Source organism: Plutella xylostella, chromosome 22 (genome assembly GCF_932276165.1).
Source record: "Plutella xylostella chromosome 22, ilPluXylo3.1, whole genome shotgun sequence".
NCBI lineage: Eukaryota > Metazoa > Arthropoda > Insecta > Lepidoptera > Plutellidae > Plutella > Plutella xylostella.
Genome location: NC_064002.1, coordinates 8,994,279 through 9,014,570, shown reverse-complemented (window position 1 = coordinate 9,014,570; position 20,292 = coordinate 8,994,279). Strand labels below are relative to the sequence as shown.

The 20,292-nt window shown below is 38.0% G+C and overlaps 2 protein-coding genes across 4 annotated transcripts in view; one reads left to right on the top strand and one right to left on the bottom strand.

Moving 5' to 3' along the window:
* The first annotated feature begins 518 nt into the window (after positions 1–518).
* LOC125490298 lies at positions 519–1,505 on the top strand. The gene has a single exon (XM_048629121.1). It carries the CDS (start codon positions 519–521, stop codon positions 1,503–1,505), a length of 987 nt encoding a protein of 328 aa, XP_048485078.1.
* Positions 1,506–16,586: 15,081 nt separating this feature from the next.
* LOC105391196 (GATA-binding factor C) overlaps positions 16,587–20,292 on the bottom strand; it is a 70,333-nt gene continuing 66,627 nt past the window's right edge. For all 3 annotated transcript variants that reach the window (XM_011562638.3, XM_011562639.3, XM_038122414.2), the window contains exons 6-8: positions 18,999–19,209; positions 18,380–18,519; positions 16,587–17,921 (exon numbers count right to left, since the gene is read on the bottom strand). In XM_011562638.3, the coding sequence (XP_011560940.2) occupies positions 17,895–17,921; positions 18,380–18,519; positions 18,999–19,209 (378 nt within the window). In that variant the 3' untranslated portion in view covers positions 16,587–17,894. The remainder of the gene's footprint in view (positions 17,922–18,379; positions 18,520–18,998; positions 19,210–20,292) is intronic.

Here is a 20,292-nt window from a genome sequence, read left to right as displayed (position 1 = left end):
CTATGCAGGAAGGGTTTTAAGGCCTACTCAGTAGCTTACATACTCACCTAGCAGTGAAAGAGTAGATACCTGTACGAGTATGTAAGAAAAGAGGAAATGATTGTCTATGCAATCATGAAACTCCCTTCATCTCTGCGACAGTGCCCTCAGTTCACGGCATCCCGATAGCGTCTTCGGATAATCGAATCTAACAGTACATTGTATACGTTTTGTTATCGGCCAGCGTGTCTGGTTTAATAAAAGGCGATAATTAAATGTTGTAGTTGAGTTGTTTATTCGCGAGAGGGCGCCGCGGCCCGCCCCGTGCTGCGCGCCGATTAACGAGGTGCTGGGGGGGTTACTTTACCTTGACAAATTACGAACGAGAGCTGCTTTGCAAGAGCTAGAGTCGTGGTCAGCACAGCGACGCACCAAGACTTTGGCTTTCGTAAGGTAGAGTGACCCGCTGCGCCTGCGCACACCAACTGCATGAAGTGTGAGAGTAAAGCGACGTGCAAGTGAGAGAGTAATGCGTGGGTATGACACAAGCGTATTACCAGGCCAACCTACCTAACCTTCGCCGCCTGTGGCAGTGTCCCCAGTGCAGCGAGAAAATAAATACGAAGAAGCGCGGCGATAACACGCCCGTGCGCCGTGTCCACAACCTGCCGGGCGCGAGCGCCGCCGGTGCCAACATGGACATGTCGTGCGACGAGCTGTCCGCCCCGGAAGAGCCCACTCCCCCCAAAAGTGCTACTGACACTGAGACTCTTCGTAGCAGCTTCGAAGCATTTCAAGAAAGTGTGTTGCGCAAGTTAGATGTCTGGTTCTCCAAGCATGATTTGAAGATTACCAAAATGTTGGAAGAGTTTGAGGAAGTTAAAAGCGCTATGTCCTTCATGAGCGGTCAATACGACGATTTACACAAAAAAACCGATGAAATGTGTAAGAAGGTGAGCGTCATGGAACACAAACTCGAACAGGTTGAGCAACAAAACTCCCGCATCTCCCAGCTAGAGCGAAAACTGGACGATATGGAGCAACAGGCACGACAAAATAATGTCGAGATAAGTAACCTCCCGGAAAAGCGAGGAGAAAATCTACTGTCTATCGTCAAGACATTAGGTGACAACATTAATCATCCGCTAGCTCCCCAGGATGTTGTCTCGGTACATAGAGTTCCACAAGCGAACCCAACAAGTACCCAGCCGAAGAATGTTATTGTCAAGCTGGCTACCCGAGAGCTGAAGGACAACTTTGTCTCCGCCGCTAGAAAAGTCAAGGGAAAACTTACATCTGAGAGTCTGAACATACCTGGTTTGCAGCAGAAGGTGTATGTCAACGAGCACTTGACGTTGAAAAATAAATCAATTTTTCGTAAAGTACGAGAAACTGCAAAGACCAACGGATACCGCTTTGTGTGGGTCAAGCACGGCACCGTGCTCGTGCGCGCTGCTGAAACAACCCCCGTGCTCGCTGTCCGCTGTGAGGAGGATCTCACTAAACTCAAACCCCGTATCGCTTAGTATATTGTGCCTTTTTGTCTATCTATATTTAGTATGTATGCATAACTCACAACTGCTGCACCGATTCCATATATGTCCTATACACTGGTTCATTAATATACACTTATTGCATTTAATAATTATTGTTTTGAGTGCCTTTGCTTTCTCCGATCAGCTACTCAATTTCAATGTGACTTTCAAATACAAAACAAATATTACAAAAATTGCCTATGCTTACACTACACTAATAAGTTATCTCCAAAAAACTATCAGATATGAACTAATAACTAAGAAGTTTGCCTGTGCTCTCAAATATCAAATATATTTGTATGTGTGTATCTATGCTTACTTTAAACAACTACCAAACTTGCATGAACTTATCAAGCCTAAATATCGCTTAAAGCAATTACCACTGAAAACTATTATTGTGTTTTTTATCTTTGTAATTACTGTATTTAAAAAATATACACAAGTTCACATGATAATCTATTATTTAGCTAAGGAATCACTTGTTTACGTTAGGGTGAGTACCAATGGATGAAACCATTTCTATTTACTATCAAAACTGTCAAGGTCTAAGAACCAAATTAAACACACTGTACATCAATATTTTGTCTGAATGCTACGATATAATTGTCTTAACAGAGACATGGTTAATACCGACCATAACGGATAATTTACTCACTGACAGTAGGTACATGGTGTTCCGGTGTGATAGGGACCGCTCGGCTACAGGCAAGAAGGACGGCGGCGGGGTGCTGGTGGCGGTGCGGCGCGGCCTGCAGGCGGCGCGCTGTCCGCTGCGGCCGCCCGCAGCAGCTGACCCGCTGCCCCCTAACATCGACCACGTAACTATTGAACTTCCCTCCAATAAACAAAACAAGCGACACGTTCTCTGTGCAATTTACATTCCGCCTAAACAAGTCTATGACACTTATAACATATTATTTGAACATTTTAAGAACACCCTTATGTCGTCCGACATAGATCTATTTTACATTGTAGGAGATTTTAACTTGCCCACGATCAACTGGGAACTGGATGGACTGCATTCAGTGAAACCTTTTCTGACTAAAGACAGTGGTATCATAGATCGACTCTTCTTGAATTTTGTATCCTTTATGAACATATTGCAACACAATTACTTAAAAAACATCAATGAACGTACACTGGACTTGTTCTGCAGTAACTGTAACATAAAGTCGTGTGAGCCCCCGCTCGGCGCGCTCGTGCCGCCGGACGCGCAGCACCCGCCCCTCCGCCTGCTGGTCCCCATCAACTTGTGCAGCAAGCCCATGGCAAGTCACTCAGCCCCCCGATATAGGTTTCTCGAAGCTAATTTTGCGACAATCAATAATGACCTTAGTTCCATAGATTGGTGCAAAGTGTTAAGTGACTCACCTGTAGATATAGCCGTAAACACTTTTTATGAACATTTGTACAAAATAATAAAAGAGCGTATACCTTGTCGGCCGGTCAAATCAAGCGAATTCCCCATTTGGTTCTCCCGTCCACTTATTCATCTATTTAAAAATAAAAATAAGGCGTGGATAAAGTGGAAGACATATAATAATCCGTCAGACTATGAAACGTTTTCATTGTATCGTACCCGTTTTAAAAAAATGTGTAAGACTTGTTTTGATAAATATATAGATTCTGTAGAAGATGGGTTGCAAAATGATATTAGATTGTTTTGGTCTTATGTAAAAAGTCGCAAAGGCAAATGTGGTGTCCCTGACACAGTAACTTTTCTAGACAAAAGCACCGATAAGCCTGAGGAGGTATGTGATTTTTTCTTGCAATATTTCTGTTCGGTATACGAAAAGAGTAACACAGTCAGACACAATTGCGATATGACCTTTCCGCTCGATAATTCAAGTAATGATATTATTTCTGATTTGACTTTTTCCAAAGACAAAATTATTAAAGCCCTTAAATCCCTTGATGTGACCAAGTCTTCTGGTCCTGACGGTATTCCACCATTTTTCCTTAAGCATACTGCAGAGGTCATCTCTGATCCGTTGACTATTCTATACAACAGGTGTATTCACGAAGGGACCCTACCTCAAATTTGGAAAACTGCTAACGTAGTACCAGTATATAAAAATGGCAGCAAACATAATGTGGAAAACTACCGTCCTATTTCATTGCTGTCCACCTTGTCAAAGGTACTCGAAAGGCTTGTTCACGACGCCATTTATCCTACTTTGCATCCTATCATAATACCTGAGCAACATGGTTTTGTTAAAAAAAGGTCAACTATAAGCAATCTTATTGTGTATACTAACTTTTTGTTTGAAAGTATGGATAACCGAGTTCAAGTAGACGCAGTGTACACAGACTTCTGCAAGGCTTTTGACAAGGTGGACCATGTTTTGCTTATGCGTAAGATTGCCTATAACGGTATACGAGGCAATTTACTGCGCTGGTTTAAGTCCTATGTCACCAACAGAACACAGAAGGTGGTTATAAATGGTTTCACTTCTTCCTCCGCTATCACCGTCTCATCTGGAGTGCCCCAGGGGTCCATTTTGGGTCCACTACTCTTCATTTTGTTCATAAATGATATCCACAAATGTTTTCAACATTGCAGCTACCTTTTATACGCTGACGACCTCAAATTGTACCGTAGGGTTTATACAGATCAGGACTCACTATTGATTCAACAAGATCTTGACCGTTTGTCTACTTATTGTACTGAAAATAGATTACAGCTTAGCATACCTAAATGTAAAACTATAACCTTTACAAAGAAGAAAAATATAGTAAAATATACCTACAGCTTACTTAACATTCCACTTGAAAAGGTTTCAGATATAAAGGATCTCGGCATAATTTTGGACACTAAGCTTAACTTGGATGCACACATAAACAATATTATTAATAAAGCCTTCCAGCTATACGGTTTTGTAATGCGCACATGCAATAACTTTAAACGCTCAACTACATACCTAAGTTTATTTAAATCCTTAATTAGGTCTCAATTAGAATATGCCACGCCCATCTGGAACCCCTACTATGATAAGTACAGTGAATGTATTGAATCGGTGCAGCGTAAGTTCATTCGTTCTGTAAATTATAGATGTCATAATTCCAGAATTTCATACCACAACTCGCTTATTAAGTACTCTTTACTTTCCTTGAAAGATCGACGACTTCTTTTGGACTGTATGCTTCTCTACAACGTAACGCACAATAAATTTGATTGTACTTACATCACAAACAATATATACTATAGAATACCCAGTACTTCCCAGCGCATCAGAGACAAATATCCTCATCAATTGTTTGTGACCAACCTATGCAGAACAAATGCAGGCAAGAGAGCTCCATTGTATAGACTAGTGCACTCCTACAACGAGGATTTCCTCGATGTTGACATATTTAATTTGTCTCCTGGTAGATACAAGTTGGCAATATTAAACATTATTTCTAACAAGTAGCCTGCATTTTCATTTAGACGTATGGGATAAACAGTGGTTTAGCTTATATGTTTGAATGAGGATGTAGGATGTACCTACCTAATAATAAATTAGTCAACAGTGTTTATGAAACAACCTTGATGTATTCTTTTATGTTGTTGTTGTAGCAAAAACAGTATCTTAAGTATTTCATTGTGTATGATTTAACTGTGGAAAGCGGTGCTGGTTGTACAATTACCTAATTTTATTTGATCTTTGTTATTTAAGTGCTATATATTGTACAATTGTTTGCTTTTCCCAATAAAATAAAATAAAAATAAAAATAAAAAAATAAAGCGGGGTTTTCACGATCGGAGTATGCTCGGTCATAGCGCGCTCGTATGGAAATAGGACATGATCTGCTAATAGGTTGTATGAGTGGAAACCGAGGTTATGGTGTAAACTCCGTTTAAACATATTGGAAATCAGTGCCGGGAAGAATATTCTTGGGCTTGGTTCGATGGCCACAGTCTACTAATATCCTAAAACATTCCATATTCCATATCAGTACCAGGTTCAACGGGTACTTAACATGATAATATTCGACGTAAACCTATGTGACTTTCAATAAAAATATTTTCATGTGAATAATTCTGTTTAACTAAGGTACTTGAATTTTCATAACTATCACAAATGTCTCAGTTAGTCATGCAAATAACCTAGGCGGTCGCCCTGTGCTGGCTACTTACACTTTTAATTTTCTCAACAACAGTTAAGATAAGCAAGTTAAGAATTCCACTAGAAGCAGTTATTTCACTTAAATAAACTAGCAACATTACAGGCGCAGGCATGCAACATAACGGAATGGAAAAAAGAAAATGCTGAAAAATTTTGTTTCCAAATCTCAAGCATATTGCCAACAAATCACCTCTGAATGGGTCGTTTAGCCCCGTTTGTGTCGCAGCAGCGGGGTGAGGAGGGGGCGCGGGGGGTAATCATGTTTACCCTCCCCCCCCCCCTTTAACTCAACCTGTTTTGTAAATTTTTTCGTCGCGACATTAGCCTGTTTTTTACCTCATGAAATTGTAAGAATGAAAATTACGCTTTTGATGGAAATCTTGTTTGGCGCTCGGTTCTTGGTTTTCTATTGTTATGCCCTTATTGTAGTTGGTGGTCAACTGTGTGGATATTATAATGCAAGAAGTGCAAACATCACCACAACTTACATATTTTATGAGTACCTTCGTGCTAGACATTTTATGTTTGATTTATTTATAACATAACAATGCAACGTGGTTTTGTTTGTAGCTAACTAAGTAAATACATATTTGATTGCACGAAAACTGTAAATCCCTGAAATCCTACATAACATTTACTAGGTACCTACCTAAGTAGGTAAATATAACATTTAACGTACCATTTTTTATTCGACGTCTCAAATAACGTTATAATTTGCATTCGTCTCAGTGTATTTGTATTTTCAGCCAACCAAATCGCAAATTAGAAACGCATTCCGTTTGGTTGCTCACCAGACAAAGATAATTATCTTCATACGCTGTATTGTGCTCTAAAAATAAACAGCGCAGTCGCGACAAGTGTACAATTCTCGGAATACCTAACTAATGTTCAGTTTTTAGTCTTGCCTGCTACATGGCCCAATTAAGGGCTAAGGGACACACGAAGAGGCCATGTTAGAGGGACTCTCCTCTCTTATAATTTATTCGTGGCAGACATTTTTTTGGGGCCACATTTTGTGGCAAGATCCGAATCTGTGTCGTAAACACCTTGTTTAGTGGCCGACCAGCTTTGTTCAACATATCGGGATGATAAGCTTCAACCTTATTGGTTATTAAAATATGGAAACAAGGCATAACGCACCGGTAGATAGGTATCCATTCCCACGGCTGCAATACCACATTTTTCGTTGGTTATACGAAAAGTAGCCTGCTCTAACTGAAGAAATTATTTGATGTCGGAGTCTGGAAAATTTTGATACTTTAAATATTAATCAGTGTTACTTATAAAAATTGTAAAGGTGACCTTTGGCTGAGGTGCTTTGTATTGAACTGTGCTAGGTATTCAGCTTTTGTATGCTATTCTTTTATTGTCTTTGTTTACTCTTCTTCTGTACGCATAACGACGATAGTAATGTTTTTGAAATGTATCTGTTGTTTATTTTATTTAAACTTTTCATTAACTAGGTACATGATTATTTATTTAAGTACTTAACTTAAGAAAGATATTTAGATTTTATATGTATGTTAATTGTGTATATAAATATATTTGAGATTAAAAAAAAAAGTACTTGACTATTAAGTAATTTAAGTAGTGCAACTTTTCACACAGTTTCAATTCAAAATAAGATATAAATACTGACTTTAATTAATACAATCACGAGAAATGATAAAGTTCCACGTACAAAATGATGACACCAAATGACCCCACGTTTTAAGACATTTAATTTATAATATTAAATATAAATATTACGATAGTAATATTCTGAAATGTACTTCAATATTTTCAAATGTACCTGAGTCTTTTGCGTTTAGGAGTAATTTGGTACTATCGTCACTGGAACTTTTTCATTTCTCCTTAGTGCAGTTATCAAAAGCCTAGCAGTTAGTTACTTGAAACATGGAATACCAGTAACGAGCACTTAACACGCCGGACAACATTATCGACAACGCATCTAAAGTTTTTTAGTTGAGTTGAGTCGGACATTATTTTACGAGTGACTTTACATATAAAACTGTTGGTCGTGGGATAGGTATTATGATTTTATTTCTTGTTGGCCACTAGCACCCTCGCGGGCTCTGTTCTCGGAAATCTTTAATTGACTCGGGCGCAGATCGAACGTTTAAAATAGATTTTTTTATTCGATTTATTCCATGTGAGTCGCGGCCGGGATCGTGTTCTTATTCTGCGGCTCGACGTTTTGTTTATGCAAATACTTTACAACGACTATTCCAACTTCTCAATTAATTAGCCGTAGTGACAGTGCGTCTCTGAAATGTTAGCTTTTTATGCACTTTAATTGTTTAAAAGTGCATATACAAAATTCAAACTGAAATATAATAAAAAATATACTACCTACATATAATCAAATCAAACAATAGCATTACAACTTGATAAATAGTAGCGTTTTACAAGAATGTAAGTAACTTTACTGATCGTGTAAATATATGTAATTTATTGTAACAAACTGATAAAAGTAAGCTTCTTAATTCCAATAGATATCATCTAACTATTTTACTTTCTCTACAAACGTGTCCCCTTATTTCTAGCGCGCTAACGCATATTTTACTCGAATGTTTATAACAATTTTAATTGGTGACATAAAGGAAACAAACGGCACCAGCGCCAGTATTCCAATGAGAAAATTGTCGCGTTCTTGACGGGACTCGAACGCGTGTCCCCTCATCTCGCAACCTTAGATACCACTACACCTAAGGTAAACCTTAAACCCCGAACAATAGCGTTCCTACTCCTCTGACTGGGAAGCTTGATCCTGAAACGCAAGCGATTATAAAAATTCAATCTCAATATTTTAAGTCTAATTTTGTTCGGAAGCGTTTATCTGGCGAAACCTATTCGTGAAATTGGTAATGATTGGGTTTGTGGCAAATAGTGTTTTTCTCCTGTGATTTTAAGATCGGGATTCGATTGGCCAGGGCTTGCAGCTTCGTGCTGGTAATGAGGCCGCGCGGCGCGCGCGGTGTCGCGCGATCTCGTTAGGACGCGTGCTATTCGCTAACTCAAAATACTAAATAGTTTTTTTTATAAAGCTTATTAACGAAAACACATTCCTCTAAATTCTCGATGAATACAATGTATTTCACTTATTTTCCTTTGAGAAATTATTCATCATCATCACGACCCATCACGTCCCCAATGGGGCACGGGTCGCCTTCCAATGAAGGAAGGGTTTTAGGCCTAGTCTAACACACTGGCCTAGTGCGTGTTAGTGGTGAGAAATAAAATTATTACTTAAGTATTTTTTTATTAACATTAACAGAAGAGTCATGCAAGTTATTATGAAAATAAGCCTACATTTGAATTTAGGGAATGTTAAGTATAGTGCGTTTTTCGACCTTCAGGAATACTTTCATTATTGGAATGCACACTACATAGTATAAAAAGGGCGAGGTGCTAACAAGCCATAATCAATTTAAACACATTTGAAGCGAGTAATCGCATTCGCCGTAACCTTTTTACACTATAATGGATTATAAAAATTACAGACACAGACATGACCAGCAGAATGTACGACGTACAAGACCATCCCTTATCCTTACATTATCGGCTGACACTCGCATCAGCTTATTTCATACTAGATGCACTTATAGTAATCGGATGTGTGATAATCCTTTACAAAAGTTCGTTAAACCAAATCGCCCGAGGGTTGCCTGTCACTATTTTACACCATCCTTTAGGGTGAGGCCCCATTGGCGCGTTGCGCTAAGTTCCGTAGCGTCGTCACAAAAATAATACTTTATTTCAGGCCAAAAAAACTTTATTTCAGTCTATAGCAAGGGTAAGTAACAATGTAGGTATCTAAATCTAAAGGAACAGATATTTTTTTTTATGACAGTTCCTTTGGGACGAGGGCAACGCAGTGCAACGCACCAATGGGTCCTCACCCTAAATCGCAGCTTGACCTCCGTGCGACAGGGACAGGTGTATCTGCCCGCACGCGAGTGACAGAGAGGCGCGATGCGATCGTTCCAAGTCAAGGTGCAAGAAGGGAATCGATCAGGTGCTATTTGTTTAAAACAAGGTACTGTAACTGTCTCAAGGACTGCGGTTAAATTAATATTCTTTTTATTACTGACTGTTATTTTTAATAGTGTTATAGTGAGTGAAATGAATTCATAAAATTGAATGGTCTTTTTTACTGCAATATTATCAGTATAGGTTTTTATTTCAGTGCGTTCGGTCAAATACTAAGTTCTGAATTGTATGACCTAAGTACTTATTTATTCGAGGATGTAAAAAAATACCCCTATCATATCAATCCTACCACCATCCGTGTTTGCCCATACCTAGAAAGCTAATACTAACAAGCACATATTCAAGCATACATCTGCATCTAGATTCACACACCATCAATCCTAAATTGGTTACCCAACTGCGCCCTACCCTATACATCGTATAGTACATTTGAGTGCTCCAAGACATGTCAGATTGACAGGTCTATAGCTAAACATAATAGTGATGCTATCAGCCAATCACACATCAGAACATACAGAACAAAGCTAATCCGAGAATAATGCAACTCTACACTGCAGTCAAGCGCAAGGAAAATCGGCTAAGACGGCATTAGACTCGTCTACCCTCATGTGAATAGAAGCTGCTTATATGGGGATTTGCTGTAAACTGTAAACGTTACACAGTCATATTTAAACGGTATATACTTAATTCACGACTATTTCATAGAGAACTAGGTAAAAGTAACACATGCTGTATCGAGTATTTTTAATTAGGTATTACTGATGTAATATATTATGTAAAACCTTTTATTTAAAGATTTCGAAGTAAGTAGGTATTATAAATTAACCGAAACCTATGTAAAACCTTAATAGCCTTATAGGTATATATTTTGCACGCTATATGCATAAAAAAACTAATATACTCTATTCTGAGGGGGGGGGCTCCCCTGTACGTGGCTCTCTCGAGTGAAACCTTTGTTCATATCCCCCTAATTTCAGCTCAGCCAGGCTAGCTCCCGTATAAATTATAAGCATGAATGTTGAAAAAACTGAGAAAAAAAACGAAATAATTATTAATTCTTAAAAACAAATGCATGTGACACGGTGTGATGTGAAATTAATTGCGAAGTGTCATATAATCTACAAAGTGGTTGTGGTTTGTGGTGAGCTGGGTTATGATTGACACGGCGGGCTCGTGCACCTGCGCGCGCGCCGCTCGTCGCATGATTGATCGCAGCCTAACGTCTTTAATTAATGGACAATTTAGCAATATAAAGTGATAAATTTCTTCCTACGTATAACAAAAAAAAGACAAATTCTTAAGGTTTTCACACATTGATTTACCGTTGAAATGTTGGTTTAGCGAGGTATCTTTCGATGCAGCGTTAAAATTTGAATGGCTGCACACATTATTCTTCTCATCGTGTCGGTAACAAACTCTTGAGCTGGTACGTATAGCATTCGTCACCGTCGTGAAAGGAATTGGCAGTCATATTATAACATTTAGCGTAACGGCTTCCACCATCCTGTTATGGTACTTTCTGCACTTGCTTCAGCATTTTTTTCAGGATATAATATTATGTCTGTAAGTTCTAAGACATGGACTCCATTGTTTTCCAATTTCCGATACCGAAGATACAAAAAAATAAAATCTTAAATGGAGTTCACTACTAGGGTCTTCATTATGGAAATAATGTGATTCTAAATGTGTTTTTGTACCAAGGAGTAAGAACCCCCCTGTTTTTTTTATACGAGTAATTTGTACTGCGAAATATTGGAATTAATATTAAAGTACTTAAATATTTTTTTGCTATCAATGCATGCATGCATATTGAATTATTGCAATTTAACGAATATTTTGACAAAAACTTGTGCATCATCAAAATGTGACATTGTTGATATAAAATTAATTGACTTTCCCCAGTTATTATGCCGCTTGATGTTAAAATTAATCAGACGAATAATGTATGAAGACGTGGCGGTAGGGCCATTTCACTGAATTATTTTGATAACCCTGTCAGGTCGATAATTTTTTGTATACAAAGTGACACATAGTGAAAGGAATTGGCAGTCATAAATAGAGAATCCCAGCAGTCGAAATCGTCGATACAGAAACAATTTTCTATCACTAAATCACATTATTATTATTACATTTTATCGATTTATTTCCCAATTGTGATATATTTAAGTTAATTAAGTATATCAATGTTTCCTTTGTGTAGTTGGAATCACTGGCTCGTGCCATGAAGCGGGTTCAGAGACATGGGTGCAGCTTTCGTACAGGTGCACTGTTCGAAAGTGTATCATTATCATTAGCTTCGTTCGGTAACTTGAGGAGGTTTTGTGGGATTAACGGCTCTCGGACCGATTCTGTTGACAGTTGTTTTTTATGTAATGCAGCGACTAAAGCACGACCATGTAAATGGGAATTCGGCTTGACGCAAGGGACTCCCTATTGTGCGTATGTGGCTTGATGAAGTTATTTTATATTCGTCACCGTCATCGCCAGTCATTCGTAGTTCTATACTGATATACGTAGAACATTATACCTGCATAATTGTGTTAGTTTTACTTCAGGTACACAAGTAATTGATATCCACGATAGATAGACTTACTTAAAGATCTCTACCCCAGAACAGACTATTTTGATAACACAAAAGTATTTTTTGGCTTTATGGGACAATTTACGGCATAATCGTAACGACTGCCTCTTGCCTCTTACCCACACATACACACACACTCACACACACACACACACACTCACACACACACTCACAAATAAGCAGCTGAAAAGTTTTGGTTTACAACCTCTAGCTCACACTTGGCTGGACACAACCACTGGACATTTTCTACTTGGATTCACACTTATTGTAAAGTATTATTTCTAATGCCTTATTTACATTCTGGCTGTGCTAAGGCCTGCCTGGGTCAAACTAAAACAATTCAGCAGCACCTAATAATTACAAAAAAAAAAAATGCAATAGTTGAGTGACAGTAAGTACAGATGTCCTGAAAACAAGATTTATTTAAGTGAAATAAATAATAAATATTTAATAATTATGTATTCACTATGTGTCACTTTGTATACAAAAAATTATCGACCTGACAGGGTTATCAAAATAATTCAGTGAAATGGCCCTACCGCCACGTCTTCATACATTATTCGTCTGATTAATTTTAACATCAAGCGGCATAATAACTGGGGAAAGTCAATTAATTTTATATCAACAATGTCACATTTTGATGATGCACAAGTTTTTGTCAAAATATTCGTTAAATTGCAATAATTCAATATGCATGCATGCATTGATAGCAAAAAAATATTTAAGTACTTTAATATTAATTCCAATATTTCGCAGTACAAATTACTCGTATAAAAAAAACAGGGGGGTTCTTACTCCTTGGTACAAAAACACATTTAGAATCACATTATTTCCATAATGAAGACCCTAGTAGTGAACTCCATTTAAGATTTTATTTTTTTGTATCTTCGGTATCGGAAATTGGAAAACAATGGAGTCCATGTCTTAGAACTTACAGACATAATATTATATCCTGAAAAAAATGCTGAAGCAAGTGCAGAAAGTACCATAACAGGATGGTGGAAGCCGTTACGCTAAATGCGTGTAAACCCTCCTTTACATATTCAATACGTTTACCACCAAATTATAATTACCGAGGTTCGTCTTCCGAATACATTTAGGGCCGTTTCTCCGTATACATTATAATATTAACGAGCGAGGGAGGCTCGGCAGGTGTAAACGCAACGTTATTAAGTTACAGACATTCAATATTTAAGTCATTTTGTTTATTATACATATCCGTAAATATAGTACTTATTACATATACGAGGACAGTTGTGTATCTATATAGCGGGGGATCAGGTATCAAAAATGTCTTACAATTATAGGTATATTTAAGGTACTTATAATTGGTATATTTGCCCTCATGTACAATAACGGGTGACTTATATCTCTAGCCTATTGTTTTCCTAACAACCACCTTACCATTTCGTATCCCTCAAGTATCCAGTCTCAAATAATTACATGTTCGTTGCATTTGTCAAGTACCAATAGATTATGGAGGGTCAATCTAGCTTAAAAAAGGACGTTTGGATCCCAGCTACGCTAACCACGACGACTATCTATCTCGTTGCATAACAACTCCCTTTCGTAATTTTTTGGTTAACATAGAGTAACCTTCCTGTTATCTGTAGCTTGGTATAATCCTTGATGTTTCATTAAAATTAACTTGCATTAGATCTGTTATCACCAAAAATAGTTTTCCCTGGAACAGAATTCTTTGAATTGAAATTATTTACGGAACGTGTTTTATCTAAGTTTTCAAACTAAGAAAGTAATTAAATATTCATAGTCTAGTAGTAGTAGGATTTTGTCGCCTTTATATAGCCGGCTCATTAGCAGGATAAATTATGGTGTAAATATCTAAAATAATAAAAACTTTTATGTAACTGGATTTGTAACTATAAATGTAACCTGATCCACATGTAAGTTAGGAATGGAATTAAATAATGTTTGCATATTACATCGCATTAAAATCGTGAGTCTATCCTGAAGCTTAACAGCTATCGATATTATATTAGACATAAATAATTTTAATCATAAAACCAAGAAACAGAAAAGCTCGCTTGTAACTAGTTTAGCAAAAACTCGAAGAAAATAATACATGATTTTTCATGATCATAATATTTATCACATTGTTATGTTATCTACGTGCATCATCACCGTGGATTTCAATTTCAGATTCCAAAGAGAGACAGCAACGACATAGAAATTTGTTTAGTTTTCACTTCTCGAACGGTGTAAAAGCTCCAACTAACTTGGGTGCCGCGGGGTGGGGCGGGTGACTCGGCTTATCCGTGGCCCGGCCGAGTGACGGTAACGCGCAGAATAATGACCGGATCGCACCCGGATACGGCAGCCACTTGACCGTAAGATATTTACGGCAAATTATGTCGTTTTTATTTCATTGCCCCCCCGTTTCTTATTTGATTTGTGAGCGAGATTTCCAATTCATTTAATTTCTTATTTTTCGTCACCCATTCGTAGATAAGTTACTGATGTATGTTCTATTATAATATAACCAACTTATTCCTTACGATTATTCTTGAACTTAAAATAAAAAACAAAAACATTAAAATATGAATTAATCTACACACACCATTCTTCGATCCGTTAAAAGTACAAACAAATACCTACCTAAATAATTATCCGTGCTGTTCTTTAGATTAGTTAGGCTACGTGATCGGGATTTACATCAAATACTGAAAATAGGGCTTTGTAAACTTTATATACTTACCAATTATTTTAAAACCATTTCTAGAAATCTACCTAACAGACATGTACAAGTACAATTATCTACGCGTACTCCTCACAGTATTGTCATCATTCTCAATTCACATGCACCACCACTTATTGATATTGTCGGCTTTCCTTTACGACAGCAGCATCTTCAGTCCGAGACAGCACCAAATCTTTCGTGACATTCGAATCCGAGCAAAGCAAGGGTCAGCTAGATAAGAACGCTGCAAAATCCGACCGTTTTCGATATAACCATTCCAACGTTTTTCCTGGATCTTTGGCCATTGGAATAGAGTGTAGTTTAGGTTATTCAAAGTGAAAATGGCTGCTGGTATATTTAGTAAGTCGGAGATTGATTCCCGGATCAGAAGGATGTGTGCGGTGGAGTGTGGCTGATCGCTCCTCTCGAGTGACCGGCCGTATGACTGGGTGTCCTTAAAGGATTTCGCCAGTTATTGTCTTCGACACATTTGACTAGGCAAGGGTTGCGATTTATAACGTTATTATTGCAAGCTACGTATAACATAAAATATTATTTCCATCCTGTTTATTCCGTCCAAGTTCCAGTAAACATTGCAAGGAACATGAATGAAAAAGGAATTATTTGTTTCTTGGAAATTAGATTACAGATCTCAAAATGAGGTTGGTCTGTCTGTACTGTGCACAGCAATAAGTAAGTAAGTAACTCTATTTAAAGATAGCCTGATGGTCATCATAAAGATCAACTGATAGATAGTCGTCAGCGAGCAAGAATAAATAGCCTTAATAAGATTAAATCGGCTATACTCCGTTTACTTGACCTATTGCATGAGCGTTGCAATTCGAAAAATATGCGCCAATGCCAGCAATTTAGTGGAGTGCGAAGTTTTGTCACCTCGGGGGGTAACACACGGCATTCCTGCGGGTGTTGGCCGACGAATACTCCGCGGTGTTGCCATGTGCAATAAATCCTCTAGAGTGATGGCGCACTTTTTTTCGCGCGACATTTTTTCCCGCGCTAGCGTCGCATATATCACCGGACAGCTCCACGCCCGTGACTTATGCGCTGGAACCGTGAATATTCACTTTAAATTCACACGATTTTTGCGTCAATACCCTTTGTACGGAGCCCGGAATGCATCATCGGGTACTTAAAGCCACATCTGCACGTGTGACGGAATGCTCAAGTCGACCGAAAAATATACTTCCTTGTGGCTTAAAAAGATCATTCGCAAACATTGGCTGCAACAACAATGTCACCCCTCAAATCCGCTGCGATAAACCGCAAATAAAACCCATCTTATTAAGTAAGCGAGTATCCCGGGGGAGCGTTTTATCCGATGTCCATTCTTCTGAAATGCGATTAAAATTGAATAGTCCATATGGCTGGCTGGCCGTTGCGTCACAATCTCACGGGCGACTGCGTTTTCAATTTGCTGCGAGATAAGCGCTGTTTCGGCGGAGTTTTTCTGAAGAATGGCGCAGTTGATCCGGTGACTTACGGCGACTCGCGGCCTAAGACGCTATGTAATTGGATGGTCACTTCGATTTATTTGCTTTTAAGGGTGATGATTTTCATTCGATAAACTTTCTTTTCTGAGGATGAAAAGTAAATTGATTCTTGGTCTACTTTCCTACTACCTACTATAATTTGATACTTATGGGGATAAATTTTAATTAAGAAAGCAAAGATAATATCAATATTGATAATTTATTCACAATTTCATTAAAATACACAACTTCACAATGTTTTGTTTTAAAAACTAAAAAAACTTTAGGTACAGAATATCGTAATAGGCAGATTTGTAGTGACCACTATTTAACACGGTTTTGTATTAATTAATATCTATTATGCTTTTTATTTTCTATAAATGTCTCATTTACATATTATTGTATGTACAGTTTTATTCCTGGGGATCTACGGAACTTGATCTTAAAGAAACATAACGATCTCAAATTACATACATTCAAATAATGTCCTTCATTTTCAAATAAAATTATACTAACACGTATAACACATGGCTATTTAAAATGATTTGCATTCAGGTTATATTTCTTCAAGAACAGCCCCTATAAAATTTCATTTATTTTATGGCCACTCAATCTTAATTTTAAATTGGTATTGTTATACAAAATTTTATTTTACATTTTTCACGACATATCAATATAATTTTTATATTACACAATGTTTTAATTAGCTAATCCAATGTAGTGGCCAGTTATTTTTCGAATACAGGGCAATATCATAAGTACTCGTGTGTTGAATGTAAGTAAAATCATAAAAATAATAATCTGAAAAATACTACTTAATAAATCGGCTATTTTATATACACATTGGATCATTATATCCTAATTACATAAATAACTATTGCGCTTCTCAATATCATCTAAAACTAATAAAATGTACAAAAAATCTAAAACGTTGTTGTTGTCTGAACACATCACAATTCCTGCGCACGCGCCGCGAACAGTTCAATAACTTACACAACGAAACAATATCTATACAGGAACGGAATATAAATTAATAAGATATGTACAAAATACACAAATTGTTTTCCTTGAACAATACTTAATTACTTACACATAAATCGATCTAAGTCATTATCGACCTTAATTACTAGTATAATACTGTACAATTTCGCTAGTTACTTCACTTTGTGTAAAACACGTTTAATACTTGGATCGAGTCCTCACCGCCTCTTGAGCAGTTCTACAGTTACAGATATGTTACTTTACTCAAGACTTCAGCAGTGCTGTTTAAAAATCAATTCTGACCAACAGTCTTATACATTATCTGATGTGTCAAGGTTTGAAGCTTCGTACTTTAATAATACAGTTTATATCTCAAAATCACCTAGATTGAAATCACAGCAGCGAAAAGTTAATGTTGCATTTGATTTCCGTCGAGTAGTATCGGGTCTTCGTCCGACGTTGCGAGGTCGGGAGTGTCGTGTGTTTGTGTGTTTGTTCTTACAGTAGCCCACAGTGTCGATATACTTATCACGTGTACTCACTTCTCCAGCCAGTCTGTGGACAAAATAAAACACTGTTAAAATGATTTGTAATCAACCAATTCGTCATCTTCTTTCTAACATTTGCTTAAGAGATCTTAGGATACCACGTTCATACAACAGAACTTTTTTTGATTAAGCAATGCTATTTCTTAGTACGTAATCCTGTGATCAATGATTTTGACAAAACTGGGAGGAGCATTTTGTCATTCGGAAAATAATGAAATCTCCTTCTAAATACCATAACATCGATATCATTACGGCTCGCGACCTATCAGTTAAGTGCAAGTGCTCGTTTGTGAGACACCCCTGATCACCCTTTCGGGGATTACAGTCGTGAGCATATATGTATGTAGGTATGAATAGTTACATCCCACGTTCCATAGCACTAGTTTAATCCTCATACTAGATGATGAACACCTGTATAACTTATGGATGCAATAAATGATTGAGTATTGATTATTGAATACTGACCATAGAGTTGAGCTGCGCCAGATGGTGGTGGTGGTAGGGGTTGTGCGAGGCGGGCGGGGGGGCGAAGCCCTGGTGCGGGGCGCCGTACCAGTGCGACATGTGCGCCGCCGCCGGGTGCACCAGCCCGACCTGGTGCTGGCCTGTGGGGGGAGAGAGAATGTTAGGCATGTTCTGGTAGGGGTGACGTGGTGGGTGGGGGGTGATGAGGAAGAGTGATGTTGAAAGAGCTGGCTGCTGATACCAGGGTTGCTGGTGGCCGAGGTAACCTAGACTGTTGAGTCTGACAGAGACCGAGAGAGCTATACTTTTCATTCTTAGTGATAATGGTCACTTGGTTTGCATTTTAAAAAGAAAGTTTTTAGAAAAAAGCATCTTCCAAAATAATCCTTTTATTGGATGGTTTATAATTATTTGGATTTAATTAAGTATAGTCCTAATATTGGTTGGATTATTTGACAGACATGTCGTTAATGTGTAAATTAGTTACTGTGCAATTAGTCAGTCAATGTTAGCAATCCTCCGATTGTGTGCGACAAGACAGAGAGCATTTGAAAGCGAATTAAAATAGTTAATAGAAAGGGAAACGAGTGATATTACTGGTAGCAAAAGGCTTGCTTACCAAAGTCCATAGCCGAAGGGAAAGCAGAACCACCGAAGCCTTTAGTAGCGTCTCCGAGAGGCTTGATCATGTCGCCCATGACGCCGCCCAGCGCCAGCGCGCAGGCGCCGCCGCCCATGCCCATGCCGCCCTTCTTCTTTTTACTCTTACTGCTCAGTTTCCGGTTCCGGGTCTGGATGCCCTCCTTCTTCATCGTCAGTGGCCGGTTTACCTGCAACAAAAGATAAATGATATTATTATTTGGAAACTTGATTAGCCTGTTGAGAGAGCGGATTTAAAATAGACAGGCTGAGCTCAGCAACATTCGAAACGTAGAGCAAAAAAAGAACCACTTCCTAAATTATTTTCATTCCGCTTTTGCAACTCACGGTTACACTTATAATAGTGTATCCTCTTTGTTGCTTTGACATGACGTTTAGCTTTACAAAAAAGCCGTTGGTGCCCTGTTAGCATGCTAACTAAGGCTTGTAAAGAGAGCCGCCGGCCGCCATAAAGTGCACAAGGCACAATAGATCGCAAAAAATGTATGCAGCTGTATGGTGTTCGGTGCCGCCGCCGCGCCGCGCATCCTAATTACCGCGTGATGCATCCGTGACCAGCGTGCACTCTATATTGTGATATATGCTTACAATGCTATATAAAACACTGTATTTGCACAAATATCTGATACAGTATAATAGGATACTAACAATATTACAGGTAGAAGTAGGTGGGCTCATTGCTAAGAAGCTATCTCGTAGCTAACTGTGTGATGATGTGGAATAGATAACAACTTTTCGGTGGGTTTTCTGAATAAAATCCAAATTATTGTTGGTACCCATTGCCATATCTTATATTACAGACCTCTATGTAACCGTAATAAAACAAAATGACATTAAAAAACATGGGTCCGAGTTTACATGTTTCCTTAATTAATTCAGAGGTTAACATTCGCGGTCAGTCTGTGCATGTCAGTCTTAATGTTGCTATAGTCTCTTGATTTGCAGTGTTGCACCAATTGTATGATGTCATCTACTATCACGACACCGTAATATGTGTAAAGAAAAGAGTAATTCCAGTATTCATTAGTATTATACTGTACAAGTTGCCTTATTCTTGTCACTAGGTTAACCAAGACAATCAAAATGTATTAAACATAATTATCATTGTTTATTTTTGTAAGATAAATAATAATTCCTACATTGATGAACCCTTCATCCAATAATTGTTGGTTATAAGACCTCGCGGTGGAATCAAGTGAAGTCTTAATTTGGCCCAATTCCGCTACTCGCGCTGGCAACACTGCAGGTTCTGA

Excerpts from the sequence above, each read along its gene's own strand:
- LOC125490298 (XM_048629121.1), top strand. The coding sequence starts at position 519 with ATGACACAAGCGTATTACCAGGCCAACCTACCTAACCTTCGCCGCCTG.